Source organism: Oncorhynchus mykiss, chromosome 18 (assembly GCF_013265735.2).
Source record: "Oncorhynchus mykiss isolate Arlee chromosome 18, USDA_OmykA_1.1, whole genome shotgun sequence".
In the NCBI taxonomy this organism is placed as follows: domain Eukaryota; kingdom Metazoa; phylum Chordata; class Actinopteri; order Salmoniformes; family Salmonidae; genus Oncorhynchus; species Oncorhynchus mykiss.
The window spans coordinates 16536284-16563724 of NC_048582.1; the positions used below are offsets into that span (position 1 = coordinate 16536284).

Consider the following 27441-nt stretch of genomic DNA (forward strand, 5'->3'; position numbering starts at 1 on the left):
TATTCACTCAGGGGTGTGAATACTTCTGTAAATTAGATACAAAAGTATTTCATTTTCAAGAAATTTGTAAAATCTTCTAAAAACACATTTTCACTTTGTCATTTTGCGGTATTGTGTGTAGGTGGGTGAGGAAAAACATGATTTAATCCGTTTTGAATTCAGGCTGTAACAACAAAATGTGGAATAAGTCCAGGGGTATGAATACTTTCTGAAGGCTCTGTATGTATGAAAATACCCTCAAATAAAAGGTGCCGTTCTGTACTGTCGCCTCATATTAAACATTTGATCTCAAATCCAAAATGCTGGAGTATAGAGACAAGTTCAAAGTTTTAGCCTAACTGTTCAAATAAATAAGTGCAGGTTTGTAACCACAGTAAAACCTCTGCAAATCCCAATTCCAATTAGCAGAATAAGGCTCTATTTCAGCAGTATGCTGTCATCTCATATTGCCAAAAGGCTGCTTCCCAGAGACTAGCCCACTACATCCACACACAGCTGCTTACCAACCCTGCAAGACCACGTTGCCATGGAAACCGCACTCCTTGGGAGAAAGAGATGAGGTTCCACACAGCGACGGTTTCCACGTCTGTCACACAGCCAGTCTATTTTTTATTCATTAATTGCATCTAGTAAATAAAGGACTGCTCTTTCTCACTGAAAAAAAATGTGTCAATGACCAGGTTTCGAACCTGGAGCTCAAGACTGCTTTAGTCCACTGAGCTATAGACCTAGGCATTTGCTCAGGGAGCTAACACGTGTCTTCAGGTGTCAGGCAAGGACACTCAAATCTGAGTGTATTACTGAACTACCACCGCAAAATCAATGAAGAGATCCTGAGAGATAAAACGTGTTAATCTTCATTACCTCACTCTCATTATTTATCTCCTAATCAATGATCCAGCGCACGGTCACACTGTCTGTCCTGCATATGACACTCAAACAAATGACTTGATCTGTTTGGGACTGATGGCTGTATGGGACTGGAGCAAGCCTGCTGTGATTGGAGCTTGACTGTTATTAGGCTCCTCCTCTAAGTAGATTTGAACCCTACTTGCATATAATTTATATAACTTTTCTATCACAGTAACCCATCAATATTTTTGGAGAGCTTGGAGTTTGCTGACACTAAAATCATAAAAGCACTTTAACAGCGGGCGGGCGGACGTTATTTAATGAGAACATGGAAGGAGGGGCTGCTTCTTGACCTTCAAACTGTGATTTCCATAACAATACCATTCCATGTAGTCTGACGCTGGTGTAGCCAATGAAAGCTCATGTTAAACCCAGCTACACAGTATATGATATACTGTCGGAAGTAATAATGGAACACTCTCTCCCCCATCACACCCAGCTGAGTAGCCTGCCACCACCGCTATCTCTACCCCATCACACCCAGCTGAGTAGCCTGCCACCACTACTATCTCTTCCCCATCACACCCAGCTGAGTAGCCTGACACCACTATCTCTCCCCACCACACTCAGCTGAGTAGCCTGACACGACTATCTCTCCCCATCACACTCAGCTGAGTAGCCTGACAAGACTCTCTCCCATCACACTCAGCTGAGTAGCCTGACACGACTATCTCTCCCCATCACACCCAGCTGAGTAGCCTGACACCACTATCTCTCCCCCATCACACCCAGCTGAGTAGCCTGACACCACTATCTCTCCCCCATCACACCCAGCCGAGTAGCCTGACACCACTATCTCTCCCCCATCACACCCAGCCGAGTAGCCTGACACCACTATCTCTCCCCCATCACACCCAGCCGAGTAGCCTGACACCACTATCTCTCCCCCATCACACCCAGCTGAGTAGCCTGACACGACTATCTCTCCCCATCACACCCAGCTGAGAAGCCTGCCACCACTCTCTCTCCCCCATCACACCCAGCTAAGTAGCCTGCCACCACTACTATATCTCCCCATCACACCCAGCTGAGTAGCCTGACACCATTATCTCTCCACCATCACACCCAGCTGAGTAGCCTGCCACCACTACAATCTCTTTCCCACCACACCCAGCTGAGTAGCCCGACACCACTACTATATCTCCCCATCACACACAGCTGAGTAGCCTGACACCACTATCTCTCCACCATCACACCCAGCTGAGTAGCCTGACACCACTACTATATCTCCCCATCACACCCAGCTGAGTAGCCTGACACCACTATCTCTCCACCATCACACCCAGCTGAGTAGCCTGACACCACTACTATATCTCCCCATCACACCCAGCTGAGTAGCCTGACACCATAATCTCCCCCCATCACACCCAGCTGAGTAGCCTGACACCACTATCTCTCCACCATCACACCCAGCTGAGTAGCCTGACACCACTACTATATCTCCCCATCACACCCAGCTGAGTAGCCTGACACCATAATCTCCCCCCATCACACCCAGCTGAGTAGCCTGACACCACTATCTCTCCCCCATCACACCCAGCTGAGTAGCCTGACACCACTACTATCTCTCCCCATCATACCCAGCTGAGTAGCCTGACACCACTATCTCTCCCCCATCACACCCAGCTAAGTAGCCTGCCACCACTACTATCTCTTCCCCATCACACCCAGCTGAGTAGCCTGCCACCACTACAATCTCTTCCCCATCACATCCAGCTGAGTAGCCTGACACCACTATCTCTCCCCACCACACCCAGCTGAGTAGCCCGACACCACTACTATATCTCCCCATCACACCCAGCTGAGTAGCCTGACACCACTATCTCTCCCCATCACACCCAGCTGAGTAGCCTGACACCACTACTATCTCTCCCCCATCACACCCAGCTGAGTAGCCTGCCACCACCGCTATCTCTACCCCATCACACCCAGCTGAGTAGCCTGCCACCACTACTATCTCTTCCCCATCACACCCAGCTGAGTAGCCTGACACCACTATCTCTCCCCACCACACTCAGCTGAGTAGCCTGACACGACTATCTCTCCCCATCACACTCAGCTGAGTAGCCTGACAAGACTCTCTCCCATCACACTCAGCTGAGTAGCCTGACAAGACTCTCTCCCATCACACCCAGCTGAGTAGCCTGACACCACTATCTCTCCCCCATCACACCCAGCCGAGTAGCCTGACACCACTATCTCTCCCCCATCACACCCAGCCGAGTAGCCTGACACCACTATCTCTCCCCCATCACACCCAGCCGAGTAGCCTGACACCACTATCTCTCCCCCATCACACCCAGCTGAGTAGCCTGACACGACTATCTCTCCCCATCACACCCAGCTGAGAAGCCTGCCACCACTCTCTCTCCCCCATCACACCCAGCTAAGTAGCCTGCCACCACTACTATATCTCCCCATCACACCCAGCTGAGTAGCCTGACACCATTATCTCTCCACCATCACACCCAGCTGAGTAGCCTGCCACCACTACAATCTCTTTCCCACCACACCCAGCTGAGTAGCCCGACACCACTACTATATCTCCCCATCACACACAGCTGAGTAGCCTGACACCACTATCTCTCCACCATCACACCCAGCTGAGTAGCTCGACACCACTACTATATCTCCCCATCACACCCAGCTGAGTAGCCTGACACCACTCTCTCCACCATCACACCCAGCTGAGTAGCCTGACACCATAATCTCCCCCCATCACACCCAGCTGAGTAGCCTGACACCACTATCTCTCCCCCATCACACCCAGCTGAGTAGCCTGACACCACTACTATCTCTCCCCATCATACCCAGCTGAGTAGCCTGACACCACTATCTCTCCCCCATCACACCCAGCTAAGTAGCCTGCCACCACTACTATCTCTTCCCCATCACACCCAGCTGAGTAGCCTGCCACCACTACAATCTCTTCCCCATCACATCCAGCTGAGTAGCCTGACACCACTATCTCTCCCCACCACACCCAGCTGAGTAGCCCGACACCACTACTATATCTCCCCATCACACCCAGCTGAGTAGCCTGACACCACTACTATATCTCCACATCACACCCAGCTGAGTAGCCTGACACCACTACTATATCTCCACATCACACCCAGCTGAGTAGCCTGACACCACTACTATCTCTCCCCATCACACCCAGCTGAGTAGCCTGACACCACTATCTCTCCCCATCACACCCAGCTGAGTGGCCTGACACCACTACTATCTCTCCCCATGCTGCTCATCTCCCTAGCAGGTTCCATCTCTCTCACACGCCCCCCCTCCTCCTCTCCACAGTTCAGCCCCTCTACTTCCCCCTGCCTCCCTCCTCCTCTCCACAGCCCAGCCCCACTCCCTCCCCCTGCACGCCCCCTCCTCCTCTCCACAGCCCAGCCCCACTCCCTCCTCCTGCACGCCCCCTCCTCCTCTCCATAACCCAGCCCCTCTACTTCCCCCTGCCTCCCTCCTCCTCCTCTCCATAACCCAGCCCCTCTACTTCCCCCCTGCCTCCCTCCTCCTCCTCTCCATAACCCAGCCCCTCTACTTACCCCCTGCCTCCCTCCTCCTCCTCTCCATAACCCAGCCCCTCTACTTCCCCCCTGCCTCCCTCCTCCTCCTCTCCATAACCCAGCCCCTCTACTTCCCCCTGCCTCCCTCCTCCTCCTCTCCATAACCCAGCCCCTCTACTTCCCCCCTGCCTCCCTCCTCCTCCTCTCCATAACCCAGCCCCTCTACTTCCTTACTTCCCCCCTGCCTCCCTCCTCTCCATAACCCAGCCCCTCTACTTCCCTACTTCCCCCCTGCCTCCCTCCTCTCCATAACCCAGCCCCTCTACTTCCCTACTTCCCCCCTGCCTCCCTCCTCCTCTTCCTCTCCATAACCCAGCCCCTCTACTTCCCCCTGCCTCCCTCCTCCTCCTCTCCATAACCCAGCCCCTCTACCCCCCCTGCCTCCCTCCTCCTCCCTCTCCATAGCCCAGCCCCTCTACCCACCTCCCCTGCCTCCCTCCTCCTCCTCTCTATAACCCAGCCCCTCTACTTCCCCTTGCCTCCCTCCTCCTCCTCTCCATAGCCCAGCCCCTCTACTTCCTTACTTCCCCCTGCCTCCCTCCTCCTCCTCCTCTCCATTGCCCAGCCCCTCTACCCCCCCCTGCCTCCCTCCTCCTCTCCATAGCCCAGCCCCTCTACTCCCCCCCCCCTCTCCTCTCCTCTCCATTGCCCAGCCCCTCTACCCCCCCCTGCCTCCCTCCTCCTCTCCATAGCCTAGCCCCTCTACTCCCCCCCTCCTGCCTCCCCCTCCTCTCCATAGCCCAGCCCGTCTACCCCCCTGCTTCAGTACCATGCAGTGCAGTGCCTAGGGGTGAGTAATGACACCAACCCTCTGCTTCTCACACTGCAGGCCCACAGGGACACAGTCACAAATCATACTGCTAATCACAATCACAATCAAAATCACAGACACTGCATGCTTGAGGGTGTGAGTGGGTGATAATGTATGTGTGTGTGTGCCTTTGCCCTTGGAGCCACCACGGTGATACTGTACTCTACTAATCAGCAGGTTTCCCCAGCCTGTTTACACACTACTATCACTGTAGGGAAATCAATGAACACACCCACACTTAACAGAGGCTTACAGAGGACGACTGTCCTACCTCAGCAATGTTAACAGCTCAACACCAGCCTCCTCCCCTCCCTTGTCACATAGACGTATCCAATGGGCTGGAACGGGCCGTTATGGCTGGATTATTATTGGGGGGCTGACAGGCCCATATAAGGAGAATGATGGAGACATTATGGTTTGCTGATGGGTGAGCTAAAAGGTTAACATTTGTCAATGTTATATTTATAGAAAAGTAATATTTCTGTTTTGTTTGTCTGTTTCATAACTCTGCATTTATTACCAACATTATGAAGATCACAGATGTGAAGCCTGTATCAAGTTATTATGATGGTGATTCCAGGAACTCTTTGTGGGTGTTTCATGTTCATCACCCTATCCCCTCCCTAGTCAAATCAGCCTATCCCCTCCCTAGTCAAATCAGCCTATCCCCTCCCTAGTCAAATCAGCATATCCCCCTCCCTAGTCAAATCAGCCTATCCCCTCCCTAGTCAAATCAGCCTATCCCCTCCCTAGTCAAATCAGCCTATCCCCTCCCTAGTCAAATCAGCCTATCCCCTCCCTAGTCAAATCAGCATATCCCCCTCCCTAGTCAAATCAGCCTATCCCCTCCCTAGTCAAATCAGCCTATCCCCTCCCTAGTCAAATCAGCCTATCCCCTCCCTAGTCAAATCAGCCTATCCCCTCCCTAGTCAAATCAGCCTATCCCCCTCCCTAGTCAAATCAGCCTATCCTCCTCCCTAGTCAAATCAGCCTATCCTCCTCCCTAGTCAAATCAGCCTATCCTCCTCCCTAGTCAAATCAGCCTATCCTCCTCCCTAGTCAAATTAGCCTATCCTCCTCCCTAGTCAAATTAGCCTATCCTCCTCCCTAGTCAAATCAGCCTATCCCCTCCCTAGTCAAATCAGCCTATCCCCTCACTAGTCAAATCAGCCTATCCCCTCCCTAGTCAAATCAGCCTATCCCCTCCCTAGTCAAATCAGCCTATCCCCTCCCTAGTCAAATCAGCCTATCCCCTCCCTAGTCAAATCAGCCTATCCCCTCCCTAGTCAAATCAGCCTATCCCCTCCTTAGTCAAATCAGCCTAGCCCCCTCCCTAGTCAAATCAGCCTAGCCCCTCCCTAGTCAAATCAGCCTATCCCCCTCCCTAGTCAAATCAGCCTATCCCCCTCCCTAGTCAAATCAGCCTATCCCCCTCCCTAGTCAAATCAGCCTATCCTCCTCCCTAGTCAAATCAGCCTATCCTCCTCCCTAGTCAAATCAGCCTATCCTCCTCCCTAGTCAAATCAGCCTATCCTCCTCCCTAGTCAAATCAGCCTATCCTCTCCCTACTCAATCACTCTATCCTCTCCCTACTCAATCACTCTATCCCCTCCAGCTACAGCCACAGCTGTTGAGCTGTCACAGCCTTTACCACATGCAGTGAGAGAGAGGACAGAGACAGACAGAGAGAGAGAGGAGACGGACGGACAGGAGACAGACAGAGACAGTCCCCTCCTGCAGGTTGAAGTGAGTGTGATGTTGTATAATCTGAAAGGAGGAGATGCTACAGTGCCCTCCTGCAGGTTGAAGTGAGTGTGATGTTGTATAATCTGAAAGGAGGAGATGCTACAGTCCCCTCCTGCAGAACTAGGCTAGTAGTTACAGTTTCGCCAGACAGCAAGACACCTCACGGAGAAGGCTGCACTGTGCCACTACTCTGATATACAAAGGTTTCCTGTCGCTCAGCACATCTCAAACACCTGTTAAGGTGTATGTCCTAACAGATTACACACACACCCTCAGCATGCAGTGATAACGAGGCGTGCATACACACAAACATACACACACACACGGTGGGCTACTCACTGCAATGCGTAGCAGGGTCCCCTTGACGGCGGTCCATCTGTCCTGGCGGCGGTCGATGACCAGGATGAAGCCCACTCCAGACGCTGTCACACTGCAGGAGAGCGAGACACGGTCACCACAGCAACATGGATGTGTGTGTATGTTACCACGGTTACATGGGTGTGTGTGTGTGTGTGTATGTGTGTATCCTCCTAATGACAGGACCCTTGACTGCGCCAAGATCACAGGCTATCCACAGGCAGTGGCATTAGAACGGGCCGCTCAATCCCTGTGTGTGTGTGTGTGTGTGTGTGTGTGTGTGTGTGTGTGTGTGTGTGTGTGTGTGTGTGTGTAGATTGTGCACAAAAATACCAGGAGAGTGTCGCTGGCAGCACACGTTTACATCTCAGTCAATTAGCAGATGCTCTTAACAAGAGAGACAACCACACACACAAATGTGAAAGAGTCAATGCTGCTGAGGTGATCCATGTACATCAACACAGCCAGGAGAAAATCCATCATCCATCCATCACACTGCTGTGCGCGCACACACACACAGACACACGGTAGAAAACACACTACCAAAATGTTGCCTCTTCCTCAGGTTAATCCCATTGATGTCACACGACAGGATACGTCTGTTATTCCCAAATGTTATTCCCAAAACCTCCTCAATAGAATGTCCATCTCCTTCTCCCATTCCTATTCTCTGTTATTCCGGTTTGCCCTCTCTGCAGATTTCTCTGTTATTCCGGTTTTCCCTCTCTGCAGATTTGTTATGCACCAGTGTTCTGTTTACAGCTCTGATAGTACTGGAGCCAACCACCAAGCCGCCGCCCCCCCCCCCCCCCCCCCCCCCCCCCCCCCCCCCGAGAACAACGCTCCTCTACCTACCCGCTTCTCTACACCAGCCAATCAACTCAGCCCTGCATCTCCTGCTGCTCCCCCATAGCCTATCACAGAGCAGCATATGGGTGATGGACAGCGGTGGCGGGAGTGTGTTTGAATGGCTCATAAGCAGAGGGGGGCGGGACATCTGATGGAGAATGAGATGGGATCCATCCCCCTTTATCTGGTAGGTGAGGGAACTGCAAAATTGTCATTAATTCAATTGCCGCCATGACAGTGGTGCGCACACACACACACACACACACACACACACACACACACACACCTTTCTTTTGGCTTTAGCTATAGAGCTTCCCCGCCCCTCCCCCTCGTCTCATTGGCTCTCTCTCTCTTCCCCCTCCTTTCCTCTCTCTCTCTCTCTCTCTCTCTCTCCCCCCTCTCTGCTCAGCAGCATGTGTTGGCAGTGAGGAGAGCAGAGGTAAAGGACAAGGAGGAAGCCATAGCGATAAGGAGAGAGAGATTTATAGAAATAAAGGTAGAGAGATGAACAAAGAGAGAGAGAGAGAGAGAGGACAAAGAGAAAAAGGAGAGGAGAAAGTGAGAGAAAGAGGAGAGAGCATGCATCTTGAAAAACAGACGGTGATATGATTTTATCCAGTGGTACCAATCAGGACCATCCATAGTGCTGAACTGGCAGCATGATGGATGTTTCTCTATAGGACACCGTGTTAAATACAACACTCTGATTCAGAGATAAACTCATAGTAATTAAACACCCAGGACACCCCGTCTACACGCCCACAATACCCCCGCTTTCTCTTCTATATCTCCTCTTCCAGCTACCTCTTTCTACCCCCTTACAGTCACTCACGCTTTTGGTCTGGCGAGCGTGCTAGAGAGAGAGAGAGAGAGAAAGCAAGAGTGAGAGAGAAAGGGAGAGGCACAGAGAAAGAGAAGGAAAGCGAGGGAAGCACAATAGAGAAAGAAAGCACCCCCTCTCTCTCCTCTCAATTCAATTCAAGGGGCTTTATTGGCATGGGAAACATATGTTAAACATTACACTCACAGAAGTTCCAAAATAATAAAGACATTACAAATGTCATATTATGTCTATATACAGTGTTGTAACGATGTGCAAATAGTTAAAGTACAAAGGGAAATAAATAAACATAAATATAGGTTGTATTTACAATGGTGTTTGTTCTTCACTGGTTGACCTTTTCTTGTGGCAACAGCTCACAAATCTGGCTGCTGTGATGGTCTGTGGTATTTCACCCAATAGACATGGGAGTTTATCAAAATCAGTTTTTTTTTTCAAATTCTTTGTGGATCTGTGTAATCTGAGGGAAATATGTCTCTCTAATATGGTCATACATTGGACAGGAGGTTAGGAAGTGCAGCTCAGTTTCCACCTCATTTTGTGGGCAGTGTGCACATAGCCTGTCTTCTCTTGAGAGCCAGGTCTACCTACGGCGGCCTTTCTCAATAGCAAGGCTATACTCACTGAGTCTGTACATAGTCAAAGCTTTCCTTACGTTTGTGTCAGTCACAGTGGTATGTGTATGTCAGTCACAGTGCCACTGTGTATTCTCTGTTTAGGGCCAAATAGCATTCTAGTTATCTCATTTTTTTTGTTAATTCTTTCCAATGTGCTAAGTAATAATCTTTCTGTTTTCTCATGATTTGGTTGAGTCTAATTGTGTTGCTGTCCTGGGGCTCTGTGGGGTGTGTTTGTGAACAAAGCCCCAGGACCAGCTTGTTTAGGGGACTCTTCTCCAGGTTCATCTGTCTGTAGTTGATGGCTTTGTTATGGAAGGTTTGGGAATCACTTCCTTTTAGGTGGTTGTTGAATTTAACTGCTCTTTTCTGGATTTTGATAATTAGTGGGTATCGGCCTAATTCTGCTCTGCATGCATTATTTGGTGTTGTTGTAATGGATCTCTTCATCGTCTAACGACGAGTTTGAAATATCGGACCAATGCGCAGCGTGTTAAGTGTCCATGTTCATTTATTAACTGAACACACAAAACAAAATAATGAAGTGAATGGAAGAAACTAAACAGTTCTGTAAGGTGACATACACTAGACAGAAAACAACCACCCACAAACAAGAGTGGGAAAACAGGCTACCTAAGTATGGTTCTCAATCAGAGTCAACAATTGACAGCTGCCTCTGATTGGGAACCATACCAGGCCAAACACATAGAAATACCAAACATAGAACAAAAACATTGAATGCCCACCACAACTCACGCCCTGACCAACCTAAAATAGAAACATACAAAAGGAACTAAGGTCAGGACGTGACAGTTGTACGTTGTACACGGAGGATATTTTTGCAGAATTCTGCATGCAGAGTCTCAATTTGGTGTTTGTCCCATTTAGTGAATTCTTGGTTGGTGAGCAGATCCCATACCTCACAACCATAAAGGGCAATTTGTTCTAACTGATTCAAGTATTTTTTAGACAGATCCTAATTGGTATGTCGAATTTTATGTTCCTTTTGATGGCATAGAATGCCCTTCTTGCCTTGTCTCGCAGATCGTTCACAGCTTTGTTGAAGTTACCTGTGGCGCTGATGTTTAGGCCAAGGTTTGTATAGTTTTTTGTGTGCTCTAGGGCAACGGTGTCTAGATGGAATGTTGTATTTGTGGTCCTGGTGACTGGACCTTTTTTGGAACACCATTATTTTGGTCTTACTGAGATTTACTGTCAGGGCCCAGGTCTGGCTGAATCTGTGCAGAAGATCTAGGTGCTGCTGTAGGCCCTCCTTGGTTGGGGACAGAAGCACCAGATCATCAGCAAACAGTAGACATTTGACTTCATATTCTAGTAGGGTGAGGCCGGGTGCTGCAGACTGTTCTAGTGCCCTCGCCAATTCGTTGATATATATGTTGAAGAGGGTGGGCATTAAGCTGCATCCCTGTCTCACCCCACGGCCCTGTGGGAAGAAATGTGTGTGTTTTTTTGCCTATTTTAACCGCACACTTGTTGTTTGTGTACATGGATTTACAATGTTGTATGTTTTTTCCCAAACACCACTTTCCATCAATTTGTATAGCAGACCCTCATGCCAAAGTGAGTTGAAGGCTTTTTTGAAATCAACAAAGCATGAGAAGACTTTGCCTTTGTTATGGTTTGTATGTTTGTCAATTAGGGTGTGCAGGGTGAATACGTGGTCTGTCGTATGATAATTTGGTAAAAATCCAATTTGACATTTGCTCAGTACATTGTTTTCACAGAGGAAATGTACAAGTCCGCTGTTAATGATAATGCAGAGGATATTCCCAAGGTTGCTGTTGATGCATATCCCACGGTAGTTATTGGGGTCAAATTTGTCTCCACTTTTGTGGATTGGGGTGATCAGTCCTTGGTTCCAAATATTGGGGAAGATGCCAGACCTGAGGATGATGTTAAAAGAGTTTTAGTATAGCTAATTGGAATTTGTTGTCTGTATATTTGATCATTTCATTGAGGGTTGGAGAGTTTTTATTTTGTCCTGTAGTTCCTTCAAGGTAATTGGAGAATCCATCTCTCTCTCACATCAGAGGTACATGGGGCTGGAGGGCGGCAGTATCCACAGGAGAGTTGTCTGCTTTATGAACACCCTCTGGTCTTAGTAACATGTGAGCTCATGATCACACATATCATCACCCATTCACACACCCCAACTGAATATATACATCTCAGGTAGAACCTCATTCATGCATTTGATACAGATGGGTTCCCCCCGGCTGTAACGAATGGATAGTATATGATACTATATTACTTAGAAATATATATGTTCGTTCTTGTTTTGTCAATTCAAATTTGTCCGGAATTACATCTTTACAGAACTCCTTTCTATGACAAACTGCTTCCATATAGTAGCTGAGCCCTGGAGTCTTTTAACTGACAGACCCCGTTAGATACACAGGGAGTCTCTCATTAACACCGCCACTTCCTGTCCTCCACACCAGTCATGCTCCGTCTCTCCAAGCCCCCCCCCCCCTCCGGCCAACTCCCACAGGAGTCAGGGGTTAAAGGTTTACAGGACATACGCCCCGTGTACCGGGACATACGCCACGTGTACCGGGACATACGCCTCGTGTACCGGGACATACGCCTCGTGTACCGGGACATACGCCTCGTGTACCGGGACATACGCCTCGTGTACCGGGACATACGCCTCGTGTACCGGGACATACGCCTCGTGTACCGGGACATACGCCTCGTGTACCGGGACATACGCCTCGTGTACCGGGACATACGCCTCGTGTACCGGGACATACGCCTCGTGTACCGGGACATACACCTCATGTGCCAGGACATACACCTCATGTGCCAGGACATACACCTCATGTGCCAGGACATACACCTCATGTACCAGGACATACATATCATGTACCCGTACACACACACCACATGTGCCAGGACATACATCTCGTGTACCGGGACATACGCCTCGTGTACCGGGACATACGCCTTGTGTACCAGGACATACACCTCATGTGCCAGGACATACACCTCATGTGCCAGGACATACACCTCATGTGCCAGGACATACACCTCATGTGCCAGGACATACACCTCATGTACCAGGACATACACCTCATGTGCCAGGACATACACCTCATGTACCAGGACATACATATCATGTACCCGTACACACACACACCACATGTGCCAGGACATACACCTCGTGTGCCAGGACATACACCTCGTGTACCAGGACATACACCTCGTGTACCAGGACATACACCTCGTGTACCAGGACATACACCTCGTGTACCAGGACATACACCCCGTGTACCAGGACATACACCCCGTGTACCAGGACATACACCCCGTGTACCAGGACATACACCACGTGTACCAGGACATACACCACGTGTACCAGGACATACACCCCGTGTACCAGGACATACACCACGTGTACCAGGACATACACCACGTGTACCAGGACATACACCACGTATACCAGGACATACACCACATGTACCAGTTGCAGCAACGTTGAGGTGTAATAGAGATGCCAACTATAATGGTTAAGATACAGTCCTGCATAAGACAAGTTCACTTTGTTGTAGGGAGATTCATTGTTCTGTTCAGACAAAGGAACTGTGAAAATAGTTCTACACTGACATCTGCTGGTTGGCATTGTTACCACACCACTTCCTCAACTATACAAAGTAATTAATGACAAGTTCAAGCATCAGAGTGTGCAATGCATTGTGTGTGTCACCTGGGCACACTGGTCAGGTAGGTCAGCACGTTGTGGAACTCTTCCTCCTGGAGCTCGCCAAAAGCAGGGAATTCTGGGAACACGATGATGGGACTGCCGTTCTCAGCTCGGCCCCCTGGGAAAGAAATTGGGGACGTTTGATTGGTTAATTGATTACATTTCTTCAACAAGGAAATAATTTTGCCCTCAACTAGAAAGCACGTACAACCCCCCATATCCCCCTTTCAGACCCGCATAGAATAGACAGTGACAAGCTTTAGAATCCTTTAATTTAATGTCTCTCCTTGGGGACCCTCAGCTGTTCCATGTATTTTAACTATCCCACAGTTAGCAAACCGGATTCAACTTGTCAGCTAATCATCAAGCCCTTTGTGAAACGTCTGGGGGTCCCCGAGGAGAGGTTTTGAGGACCATTGACCCGGAGAAATCATGTGACGGTCTGAGTGAGGGAGGGGGAGATTAGAGGATGAGATATAGGATCTGTCTTCTCTCACAAAGCCTGGTGTTACTGCGGCTCTGCAGGCTGCAATAATAGTCTTTTCTATTTTTATTCTTCCTTTTTAACTCTGCGTTGTCGGGAAAGGACTCGCGAGTAAGCGTTTCACGGCAAAGCCTACACCCGTTGTATTCGGCGCCTGTGACAAATCAAATTTGACTTGATTTAGTGCTAGAGGAGGGTACAGGGAATGAGAAATTAACAGGTGTGAGTAGAGCCAAACAGACAGGCGGTCTGTTTGAATCTCTGCACCAGCCGTGCCACTAGAGCAGAACCAGACCACTGTGCCCTGATCCATCTGGTATCAGCCGTGTAACTAGAGCAGAACCAGAGCACTGTGCCCTGATCCATCTGGTACCAGACGACTAGAGCAGAACCAGAGCACTGTGCCCTGATCCATCTGGTACCAGCCGTGTCACTAGAGCAGAACCAGAGCACTGTGCCCTAATCCATCTGGTACCAGCCGTGTCACTAGAGCAGAACCAGAGCACTGTGCCCTGATCCATCTGGTACCAGCCGTGTCACTAGAGCAGAACCAGAGCACTGTGCCCTGATCCATCTGGTACCAGACGTGTCACTAGAGCAGAACCAGAGCACTGTGCCCTGATCCATCTGGTACCAGCCGTGTCACTAGAGCAGAACCAGAGCACTGTGCCCTGATCCATCTGGTTCCAGCCGTGCCACTAGAGCAGAACCAGAGCACTGTGCCCTGATCCATCTGGTGCCAGCTGTGCCACTAGAGCAGAACCAGAGCACTGTGCCCTGATCCATCGGGTACCAGACGACTAGAGCAGAACCAAAGCACTGTGCCCTGATCCATCTGGTACCAGACCACTAGAGCAGAAGCAGAGCATTGTGCCCTGATCCATCTGGCCCCATGTGTGTATGTGTGTCTGGCAGACACCTGCCTGAGTAGGCGACTAGAGGAGGACCAGAGGTTAATGATTACAACACAAAACAAGGCCTGGAGACACAGACAACCTCCAGGGGAGAGGACATACAGAGAGAACCGGGAAGGAACAGGAACACAGCAGGAGTCTTGAATGACACAGCTAAAACAGTATCGCGCTGCGTCACACTCTCACCCGCTGGGCTTGGATTCATTCTAGTGGCGTACCAAGGCTGTAGCGTAGAAGTATGAATTACAACTAGACCAAGGATCATCTTCATCAGACTTAGCTGTGTGCTCATATGACTCCTCATCAGAGGGTGGGCAGCTGTCATGAACACACACACACACACGCGCATCACCCCTGGCAACCACAGAGTTATTAAACACACTGACAGAGAGATGTGAAGACAAACAGACTCTACACAGACTGTATGCAACCTAAGAACAGGTTCCCGGGCAAGACATGTAACAGCAACCATAAAACAGTTAGGAACTGAACCTCGTGAAATTCAGTTAGGAACTGAACCTCGTGAAATACAGTTAGGAACCGAACCTCGTGAAATTCAGTTAGGAACCGAACCTCGTGAAATTCAGTTAGGAACCGAACCTCGTGAAATTCAGTTAGGAACCGAACCTCGTGAAATTCAGTTAGGAACTGAACCTCGTGAAATTAATTTAGAGACACACACACGCACACTCTCGCTCTCAACGGGTGGAGTGTTAAATTCAGTCACACACTCAGCAGCCAATCACAGCAGCACATAGTGCCACACATACTTGGCTCTTCTAACTGTTGCCGGGCCAGGTTGCCAAGTGGATCGCAGTGTCGATTAATTATTCACGGGCCGTCTCCGTGCCGTTATTATCCGTGGTAACCCGATGTAGGGCCCTATCTGGGTTGGCATCGCCGTAGTAACGGAACAAACTGAGTTGGCCCAACTCTTTGGAAATATGGGTCTGGTGTGGAACGGTTTTCCTCAGTTTACCCCCAAAGGTCGGGTCGTTGCAAAAGTCTTAGTTTAGTTAAGTCATACAACAGAAATCAGTTTGAACAACACTGCTGTACTCTATCTGGCAGCCAGAATGCTATTCCTGTACTTTTATAAATAGGAAAATGCTGACGGATTATGTTTTGATGTTTAGGCCAGCTACTTCACTCAGCTACTTCACTCAGCTACTTCACTCAGCTACTTCTCTCATACAGTGTGATATGATTGCTGCTTCATCAGTGGCTGTGTCAGCTTTGGGGATGGTTCACTGTTATTAGCTTCTGCCATATTGCTTAAGCTTTTTCCATCTGTGAAGGGAGATCTTCAAGGGCCTTGGCATAGCGTTGGGATTGGCTCACTCAGATGTTTGGGATTGAACCACTATGAGAGGTAACTATGAAGGAGGGAAAAGAAAAAGACTGACCTGAGAGGAAAGCAAACCGTTTCCTGAGGTCAGGATCGATGTCTGCAGCAAACAGACGATCACTCTCCTGCTGCATGATGTCATCTGGAAGATAAGAGACAAAAAAACATAAACTACAGTTACAGTAACATACAGTATTTACAACAATAGATGACAGCTACAGTAACACAGTATTTACAACAATAGATGACAGTTACATACAGTATTTACAACAATAGATGGCAGATACAGTAACACAGTATTTACAACAATAGATGACAGTTACATACAGTATTTACAACAATAGATGACAGTTACAGTAACACAGTATTTACAACAATAGATGACAGTAACATACAGTATTTACAACTAGAGATGACAGATACAGTAACACAGTATTTACAACAATAGATGACAGATACAGTAACACAGTATTTACAACAATAGATGACAGATACAGTAACACAGTATTTACAACAATAGATGACAGTTACATACAGTATTTACAACAATAGATGACAGTTACAGTAACACAGTATTTACAACAGATGACAGTAACATACAGTATTTACAACAAGAGATGACAGATACAGAAGCACAGTATTTACAACAATAGATGACAGTTACAGTAACACAGTATTTACAACAGATGACAGTAACATACAGTATTTACAACAAGAGATGACAGATACAGTAACACAGTACACTGACCCACTTCTCAAGGAGAAGTTCCCCCAAATCCCCCCTTTTCTCCAACTTTCAGTCCCAGTGAGGAAGAGAGAGGGGAGGAGCAGAGACCCACTGACCCACTTCTCAAGGAGAAGTCCAAAACAGATTATTATAATCCACTGTGCATGGAGAAGGGAGGAAATACTAATCCCTCCTCTCAGCCTCTCCCCTCTTTCCTCCCCCCAGCCTCTCTCCTCCTCCCCTCAGCCTCTCCCCTCTTTCCTCCCCCAGCCTCTCTCCTCCTCTCAGCCTCTCTCCTCTCCTCTCCCCTCCTCGGCCTTTCTCCTCTCCCCTTCTCCCCTCAGCCTCTCCCCTCTCTCCTCCTCCCCTCTCTCAGCCTCTCCCCTCTCTCAGCCTCTACCCTCTCTCCTCCTCCCCTCTCTCAGCCTCTATTATCTCTCCTCCTCCCCTCTCTCAGCCTCTACCCTCTCTCCTCCTCCCCTCTCTCGCTTCCTCACTGAGACTGGGACTGAAAGTTGGAGAAAAGGGGGGATTTGGGGGGACTTCTCCTTGAGAAGTGGGTCAGTGGTTCCTCTGCTCCTCTCTCTATCATGTCATTCCAGGTGTCTGTGTGACTAATACTATGCTCTATTAATGTAAATACTGTATGTTACTGTCATCTATTAATGTAAATACTGTATGTTACTGTCATCTATTGTTGTAAATACTGTATGTTACTGTTACTGTCATCTATTGTTGTAAATACTGTATGTTACTGTTACTGTCATCTATTGTTGTAAATACTGTATGTTACTGTATCTGTCATCTATTGTTGTAAATACTGTATGTTACTGTATCTGTCATCTATTGTTGTAAATACTGTATGTTACTGTATCTGTCATCTATTGTTGTAAATACTGTATGTTACTGTATCTGTCATCTATTGTTGTAAATACTGTATGTTACTGTATCTGTCATCTATTGTTGTAAATACTGTATGTTACTGTATCTGTCATCTATTGTTGTAAATACTGTATGTTACTGTATCTGTCATCTATTGTTGTAAATACTGTATGTGCCTGTGTGTGAGTGAGTGAGTGAGTGAGTGAGTGAGTGAGTGAAAGAGAGAGAGAGAGAAAGGCTAGTGGAAAGAGGGTTGTTTGGGGGGTATGGTAGTGGTCCTGTGAATTGACAATGCTGTGTGTGTGTGTGTGTGTGTGTGTGTGTGTGAGATGTGGTGTGTTCGCTGGCAGTAGGGGAGTGTACTGGTGAGAGGTGAGGGTGGTTGCAGGGGGTAGTGTATGGTGAGAGGTGAGGGTGGTTGCAGGGGGTAGTGTACGGTAAGAGGTGAGGGTGGTTGCAGTTGGTATTGTACGGTGAGAGGTGAGGGTGGTTGCAGGGGGTAGTGTACGGTAAGAGGTGAGGGTGGTTGCAGGGGGTAGTGTACGGTAAGAGGTGAGGGTGGTTGCAGGGGGTAGTGTACGGTGAGAGGTGAGGGTGGTTGCAGGGGGTAGTGTACGGTGAGAGGTGAGGGTGGTAGCAGGGGGTAGTGTACGGTGAGAGGTGAGGGTGGTTGCAGGGGGTAGTGTACGGTGAGAGGTGAGGGTGGTAGCAGGGGGTAGTGTACGGTGAGAGGTGAGGGTGGTTGCAGGGGGTAGTGTATGGTGAGAGGTGAGGGTGGTTGCAGGGGGTAGTGTACGGTGAGAGGTGAGGGTGGTTGCAGGGGGTAGTGTACGGTGAGAGGTGAGGGTGGTTGCAGGGGGTAGTGTACGGTGAGAGGTGAGGGTGGTTGCAGGGGGTAGTGTACGGTGAGAGGTGAGGGTGGTTGCAGGGGGTAGTGTACGGTGAGAGGTGAGGGTGGTTGCAGGGGGTAGTGTACGGTGAGAGGTGAGGGTGGTTGCAGGGGGTAGTGTACGGTGAGAGGTGAGGGTGGTTGCAGGGGGTAGTGTATGGTGAGAGGTGAGGGTGGTTGCAGGGGGTAGTGTACGGTGAGAGGTGAGGGTGGTTGCAGGGGGTAGTGTACGGTAAGAGGTGAGGGTGGTTGCAGGGGGTAGTGTATGGTGAGAGGTGAGGGTGGTTGCAGGGGGTAGTGTATGGTGAGAGGTGAGGGTGGTTGCAGGGGGTAGTGTACGGTGAGAGGTGAGGGTGGTTGCAGGGGGTAGTGTACGGTGAGAGGTGAGGGTGGTTGCAGGGGGTAGTGTATGGTGAGAGGTGAGGGTGGTTGCAGTTGGTATTGTACGGTGAGAGGTGAGGGTGGTTGCAGGGGGTAGTGTACGGTGCTGTGGCATCATGTGTGCTGAGGGATGGGATCAGAGTACTAAACAAACACATAGTTCAGCGTGTTTCTCCAGTTTTAGTATGATCTGTAACAGTCACTGAAGACATTGGCCAACATCTTCTGACATCACTGGTATTTTCAGGGTCTTTATTTTGCTTTTTAAAATGATTTTATTATTTATTTTTGTTATTTTACCCCTTTTTTCTCCCCAATTTCGTGGTATCCAATTGGTAGTTACAGTCTTGTCTCATCGCTGCAACTCCCGTACGGACTCGGGAGAGGCGAAGGTCGAGAGCCAATGCGTCCTCCGAAACACGACCCAACCAACCCGCACTGCTTCTTGACACAATGCATATCCAACCCAGAAGCCAGCCGTTCACCTGGCGACCTGGTCAGCGTGCACTGCGCCCGGCCCGCCACAGGAATCACTAGTGCACGATGAGACAAGGATACCCCTGCCGGCCAAACCCTCCCTAACCCGGACGATGCTGGGCCATTTGTGCGCCGCCCCATCGGCCTCGCAGTCGTGGCCGGCTGCGACAGAGCCTGGGCTCTGATGCAGTGCATTAGACCACTGTGCCACCCGGGAAAACCTTTTTTTGCTTTCTTGAGTAAGGCAGCTCCAAAATGCATGTGTTTCAGCCTAGCTCAGTGCTTTCTGTGGTGATGGGGCAGCCAGCGTAGGAGGTTGGTTGTTGGTAGCTGCGCCGTGATTGGCTCAGTGTTCTGTCACTCATGGGAACACTGCGTCACCACAAAATCTACAGGTAGAGCTCGAAAATTCAAGCCCCTGGGGTGCTGCCATAGAGTTACATTAGAAGTGCCCATCCAAGAAGGCTCAAGGTCAATAGCCACAGATAAAATGACGTCAAATCCACTTATATCTACCGTAGTTTTGATTGGACTGATCATAGCAACATCATACTTTCAAAATCTTAGCTAGCAGTCATCATCATGAATCAATGAAGTTTATTTATAAAGCCCTTTTCACATCAGCCGATGTCACAAAGTGCTGTACAGAAACCCAGCCTAAAACCCCAAACAGCAAGCAATGCAGATGTAGAAGCACGGTGGCTAGGAAAAACTCCCCAGAAAGGCTGGATCCTAGGAAGATACCTAGAGAAGAACTAGGCTCTGAGGGGTGGCCAGTCCTCTTCTGGCTGTGCTGGGTGGAGATTATAAGAGAACATGGCCAAGATGTTCAAACGTTCATAGATGACCAGAATCAAGTCGACAATCTACTGGCAAATCCTTTTCAATCCTTATCATATGAAGAGAAATTAAAGATAAAACGTATCGGTGCTCATCGGTCATGAAAATTACACAAGTTGGAAATCGCAAATTCAACCATGAGTGGTTTGGAAGGAATCAGTGGCTAACTGAAAGTGTTACAAAGCAATCACTAGCCTGCTATTCAGACGAGTGGGCATGTGGTCCAAGTCTGGGTTTAAGGGTCTCTTTTCCAAGCTTAAAAGGATAAACATTCAACACTACGGTTGAATTCATTGGCCATGCTGTCAATCCAACATGACTTGTGCCGCGTTCAAAACAACTGGAGACTCGTAACTGGAAACTGGGAACTCTGAACAAGCTCCGACTGGGAAAATACGGTCATACAACTCGGAATTCCAAGTCGGGAACTCGGGCCTCTTTCTTGAGCTCCGACCTGAAGATCACTGATGTCATGATTTTTCTGAGTTCCCAGTTGTCTTGAAAGCACCATAAATCCAGAGAATGCCAGACTTTGAGGACAAAGTTTAATGACAAAATTCACCCACGAAGGACCGCGGCGCCACCTTCCTGTTGAAGTGAGCACAGCACAACAAGGTGAGTCCAAAAATGTATTGTATGCTGCTGCATCAATGATGTAATATGCCAGGGTGTCCTGGCCATAGAGAGGCTTTTATTCTCTATTTTAGTTAGGCCAGGGTGTGACTAGGGTGGGCATTCTAGTTTCTTTATTTCTATTTCTTTGTTTTTGGCCGAGTGTGGTTCCCAATCAGAGGCAGCTAGCTGTCTATCGTTGTCTCTGATTGGGAATCATACTTAGGCAGCCTTTTTCCAACCTGGTTTTTGTGGGTAGTTGTTTTCTGTATAGTGTATTTGCCTTACAGAACTGTTCGTCTTTCACTTTGTAATTTTGTTTGAGTGTTTTGATAAATAAAAATCATGAACACTTACCACACTTTGGTCCGATCCTCATTGCGACAAGAGCCGTAACATATATACACTGTAGCTAAGAAAGTAATGCAAAGGGTATGTTATGTCGCAAGCTGTTAGTAGCCCATGGTCCTCACTTTAATAATTAGTTCCTTTTCCCCTCATAATTCCGCCTACTGTTCTGACTTGGTGGCCTATAGCCCGTTTTAGATTAATGTAATCATGAATATTGTAAGAGCTTTTATTGTCTGCTTATATGTCTCCTTTATTTATCCTACGGTTCTGACTTGGTGTACCGGGAGAATACTGTAAGAACGGCCCATGTTCTGAATTCTGTCGCTGTACCTTTCAAAAGTGCTGAACAAATAGTTATATTGACTATGTCTGTCCTAGCTCGCGCATTAATGTCTTAATAGAAATGGCCTCTTATCCGCTCGTCGTCCCATTTGTACATCTCAATTGTCAACAGAAACCACATTTGTTTAAGCAAGTCAGCCATATCAGCTAAGTGTTTTTAAAGGGCAGTAAATGAGGCTGAATGAACTGTTTTGCTGCCAGACAAGGCTTCGCTGATAGCCAGGTGTATTGGTGGTAAGGATTCACTACTTGGTGCTGAAAAGAAAGCTCTTTTGTTGGGACAGCTTTATGTAGGCCCTAACAGTTTGTGTGCACCGTTTGTCACCGTTTTATAATGCAATTAATGTATTGTTTAGCGTTGTGTAGTGTGGCTTTGCTGGCATGCATATGTTTTTTTCTTGAGTTTGCCCCTCCAAGATTTACATGCTAAAATTGCGACTGCCAAGGTGAGCTTAAAAAAATACTTTATTTCTCTCTATTCTTAACTCATTTTAATAAAAACTATTTGCAGTGATGATAAATTGCTTCTAACTAATGCTTATGTACCTGTTTAGGTTTGATACCATGCTCTGCCAAATCAACCATCAGTATAAACCAGAAAACCCTGTGGTCACCTTTCAGGAGGGACTGACTTCAGGTCTCAGGGGAGGTGACGTCAACCTGTCAGGCTTAGCTAGCTCCAACCAGCTGGAGCCGGGAAGACTAGCATCCACACAGTGAGTGGGTCCATAGGGATCAAGGTTGAGAAACACTAATGCAGTCTATTCTAGAACCATAGACATGCATGTTGGCAGTCACTGTCAGTATTCAGTCTGATGTTGGTGTAATGCATCAGGACAGGTGGACAGGCAGCCCTGGGTGGAAGGTAACAGCTCAGTCTTACTACATCCCTGGGTGGTAGGTAACAGCTCAGTCTTACTACAGCCCTGGATGGTAGGTAACAGCTCAGTCTTACTACAGCCCTGGGTGGTAGGTAACAGCTCAGTCTTACTACAGCCCTGGGTGGTAGGTAACAGCTCAGTCTTACTACAGCCCTGGGTGGTAGGTAACAGCTCAGTCTTACTACAGCCCTGGGTGGTAGGTAACAGCCCAGTCTAACAGCCCTGGGTGGAAGGTAACAGCTCAGTCTTACTACAGCCCTGGGTGGAAGGTAACAGCTCAGTCTTACTACAGCCCTGGGTGGAAGGTAACAGCTCAGTCTAACAGCCCTGGGTGGTAGGTAACATCTCAGTCTTACTACAGCCCTGGGTGGTAGGTAACAGCTCAGTCTTACTACAGCCCTGGGTGGAAGGTAACAGCTCAGTCTTACAGCCCTGGGTGGAAGGTAACAGCTCAGTCTTAAAGCCCTGGGTGGTAGGTAACAGCTCAGTCTTACTACAGCCCTGGGTGGAAGGTAACAGCTCAGTCTTACAGCCCTGGGTGGAAGGTAACAGCTCAGTCTTAAAGCCCTGGGTGGTAGGTAACAGCTCAGTCTTACTACAGCCCTGGGTGGTAGGTAACAGCTCAGTCTAACAGCCCTGGGTGGAAGGTAACAGCTCAGTCTTACTACAGCCCTGGGTGGTAGGTAACAGCTCAGTCTTACTACAGCCCTGGGTGGTAGGTAACAGCTCAGTCTTACTACAGCCCTGGGTGGTAGGTAACAGCTCAGTCTTACAGGAGTCTTACAGCAAGCTGCCACTACAGTCTTCCCTCAGACTCTTACCCTATAAACCCAGACACTCACACACACAACCTAGAGAGAAGCTGCCACAGAGCGAAGGGTGTGTGTGAGTATATATTTCTAATTCTCTAATAAATCTAACTTAAATGTATACAAACATGTCTTCTAAAAATAGACCTTGCAGTACTTCTCGCTCTGTGTTTTCCCCTCTTTCTTCCTGGTATTAGAGGTAAGGAACGTCTCTAACCCATTCAGTTCCATTGAGAACTAAGGGCCCTACCCTCCTCACCGGGTGCATTGTATATGATGTGTAGAGAGAGACGTGTTCAGTCTCGTCACTGTGGTCTGTGAGCGCTCCAACTGAGACCCGGAGAAAAGCCACCAAAACAGGCCTGTGACAGGGAACTCTTAAGCAGCACAACCCCCCCCCCCCCCCCCACTCATTCACAATCAGGTCAGGGGACTAATCAGTGAAGGTCAAGGGTTACAATGTGAGGATAGAGCTGACATGAAAACAGACAGAATCATTTATACTCCATGCAAAACATTTCTATTAAGGTTTTATATCTTGTTATATTCCTTCCTGTCTGGTAACTATTGTATAACCTCACAGATTACAGCTCAGATCTGGATGGATGACAGCTCACAGAGAAGAGGGAGAGAAAAGGGGAAAAAGGAGGAGGGAGAGAAAAGGGGAAAAGGGGGGAGGGAGATTGAAAGGAGGCCAGGGTTCTATTACTAATGCCTACATTGTTAATGAGGAGACCTGGCTCTAGTTGAGCTGTGGGGACTGGGAAGACAACTACACAGCTCTTTCCAAAGGAGATTCTACAGAGGCCTCTCTCTCCACGTTCCTTCTATGCATTTTATCGAATGCCATCAAAGCTACAAAAAAAAAAAGATCCGACCAACAGTTTTTGTTGAATAGTTTACAATGCATTTTCACTCCAGTCATGACATTCCTTTCACATGATCGTGTGACCCCACTGACACAAAGGTTCACACATGCACCAACATGGTAGTTACCATGCCTCTGTGCTACACAGAGTGCTACTCCCTCTCCTGTCCCATGAATCTCTCTTTGTTCGGTCATCATGTTCCCACAAGCAGCCGGCAGTAAAACACGTTAGCAGCCTGCAAAGACCTCCTTGCCTTTACACGTCTGGTCTGAAGGACAAAGTCACTATCACAGGTGGTACAGTCCTTGATGTCGCCCCTTGAAAAATACAGTATAATCACCCAGTCTGACATTAACCCCTAGACCCTAACCCCTCCCCTTTATTTAACCCCTACAGCTAACCCCTCGGTTCGCTGGTCCATGCAGTAACTTCATGTGTTGTTGTGGTATGTGGTGTATGGGCAGGGTGGGCAGGGCAGTCTTGGTATGTGGACTGAAAGGCAACAGATTGTATTGGGGATGTGGAAGTATGTGTGTGTGTGTGTGTGTGTGTGTGTGTGTGTGTGTGTGTGTGTGTGTGTGTCGTGGAGCACCATGCTGTGTGGAGTGCCATGCTGTGTGGAGTGCCATGCTGTGTGGGTATGAGCTGGTGATGGAGCCAACTGTTGGTGGTGGTGTGGCAAGAAGAAGGGCAGCTGTGTGTGTGAGTGAGAGGACAAGTAAGGGATGAACAGCCGTTCCACAGCTGTGTGTGTGTACTATTGTGTGTGTGTGTGTGTGTGTGTGTGTATCATTGTGTATGTGGGGGGAACCCAGTTCTATTATGGTATTACAGTCTGGGTTACCAGGTCCCCATCTGCCATGGGGATAACAACACACACGACAGTAACAACTGGGTCAAACGGCCACCGTTGCCCTGTTGCCATGCGTGCTCACTGTGTGTGTGGGTGCCCTCTGCCCAGCCCATAAATCTCTGGATTAAATCTGTAATATTTCTACATGATGAGCTGCAATATGTGGCTACTGTTCAATTTTTGTCAAATTATTTTTTTCTCTCCATGGAGCGTCAGGTGCCAACATGGTGGCTAGTCTGCTGCACTGTAAGCTACACTATATACACACAGCAGTATGTGGACACCCCTTCAAATGACTGGATTCAGGCTATTTCAGCCACACCCATTGCTGACTGGTGTATACAATTTGGCACACAGCCATGCACTTTTCATAGACAAACATTGGCAGTAATATGGCTTTACTGAAGAACTCAGTGACTTTCAACCATGGCACCTTCATAGGATGCCACCTTTCCAACAAGTCAGTTAGTCACATTTCTGCCCTGCCAGAGCTGCCCCAGTCAACTGTAAGTGCTGTTATTGTGAAGTGGTAGGCCACACAAGTTCACAGAACGGGACCGCCGAGTGCTGAAGTGTGTAATAATCGTCTTTCCGTGGTTGCAACACTCACTACAGAGTTCCAAACTGTCTCTGGAAGCAACGTCAGCACAAGAACGGTTCGTCTGGAGCTTCATGAAATGGGTTTCCATGGCCGAGCAGCCGCACACAAGCCTAAGATCCCAACACGCAATGCAAAGCATTGGTTGGAGTGGTGTAAAGCTCGCCGCCATTGGACTCTGGAGCAGTGGAAATGCATTCTCTGAAGTGACGAATCACGCTTCACCAACTGGCAGTCCGACGGACTAATCTGGGTTTGGCAGATGCCAGGAGAATGCTGCCTGACCCAATGCATAGTGCCAACTGTAAAGTTTTGTGGAGGAATAATGGTCTGGGGCTGTTTTTAACTGTTTGGGCTTGGCCCCTTAGCTCTAGGGAAGGGAAATGTTAATGTGACAGCTTACAATGACATTCTAGACGATTCTGTGGTTCCAACTTTGTGGCAAAAGTTTGGGGAAGGCCCTTTCCTGTTTCAGCATGACAATGCCCTCGTGCACAAAATGAGGTCCATACAGAAATGGTTTGTTGAGATCGATGTGGAAGAACTTGACAGGCCTGCACAGAGCCCTGACCTCAACCCCATCGAATACCTTTGGAATTAATTGGAACACCTACTGTCAGCCAGGCCTAATCGCCCAACATCACTGCCCGACCTCACTAATGCTTGTCCCCACATCAATGTTTCAACATCTAGTGGAAAGCCTTCCCAGAAGAGTGGAGGCTGTTATAGCAGCAAAGGGGGAGACCAACTCCATATTAATGCACATGATTTTGGAATGAGATGTTTGACGAGCAGGCGTCTGTCCACACACTTTTGGTCATTAGTGTAAACCTGTGTCTGTGTGCTAGCCCTGAGAGACTGGAGGAAATGTGGCACAATGTCTTTCCGCTTGGCCAGCGGACCAGTCTGTGTGTTGACAAGCATATCTCTGTTATTGAATGGAAGTAAGAGACAGACAACACACCACTGTTCATCAACCTCTCCACTGTCCCACGCTACTACCACACACACACACACACACACACCAGATATTCCAAGGAAACAGAACATCTCTTTTAGGACACCTCTAGTCAAACTTTCCCTTAGTTTGACAAAAGGAGAGACATTCCAAAGAAGGATGTGTTTTTACTCGTACTGTAAAACCTCTTGGTACTTAATAGTTCAGGAGATGGAAGTGGGTTCACCGTATTGATCGATGTCAACTCAGGTGTTTAATAAAAAGCATGAGCTGGTGCACACCCAGAGATGTAGAGGTGCTGACTAACGGTGAATAACTGGAAGCTATAGAAACAAAAGGGAGTCGCACATTCCATATACAGTGCGGCAAAAAAGTATTTAGTCAGCCGCCAATTGTGCAAGTTCTCCCACTTAAAAAGATGAGAGGCCTGTAATTTTCATCATAGGTACACGTCAACTATGACAGACAAAATGAGAAGAAATAAAAAATCCAGAAATTCACATTGTAGAATTTTTAATGAATTTATTTGCAAATTATGGTGGAAAATAAGTATTTGGTCAATAACAAAAGTTTATCTCAATACTTTGTTATATACCCTTTGTTGGCAATGACAGAGGTCAAACGTTTTCTGTAAGTCTTCACAAGGTTTTCACACACTGTTTCTGGTATTTTGGCCCATTCCTCCATGCAGATCTCCTCTAGAGCAGTGATGTTTTGGGGCTGTTGCTGGGCAACACGGACTTTCAACTCACTCCAAAGATTTTCTATGGGGTTGAGATCTGGAGACTGGCTAGGCC

At 48.2% G+C, this 27441-nt stretch overlaps 1 protein-coding gene across 7 annotated transcripts in view; it reads right to left on the reverse strand.

The window, feature by feature from the left end:
• LOC110495681 (guanine nucleotide exchange factor DBS) overlaps nt 1–27441 on the reverse strand; it is a 67334-nt gene that overhangs the window by 19617 nt on the left and 20276 nt on the right. For 6 of the 7 annotated variants that reach the window (XM_036952034.1, XM_036952039.1, XM_036952037.1 and 3 more), the window contains 3 exons: nt 16234–16317; nt 13433–13547; nt 7381–7471 (listed from right to left, as the gene is read on the reverse strand). In XM_036952034.1, coding sequence (XP_036807929.1) covers nt 7381–7471; nt 13433–13547; nt 16234–16317 — 290 coding nt within the window. Of the gene's footprint in view, nt 1–7380; nt 7472–7941; nt 8129–13432; nt 13548–16233; nt 16318–27441 lie in introns of those variants that run through there. The other variant, XM_036952040.1, reaches the window with a different exon arrangement.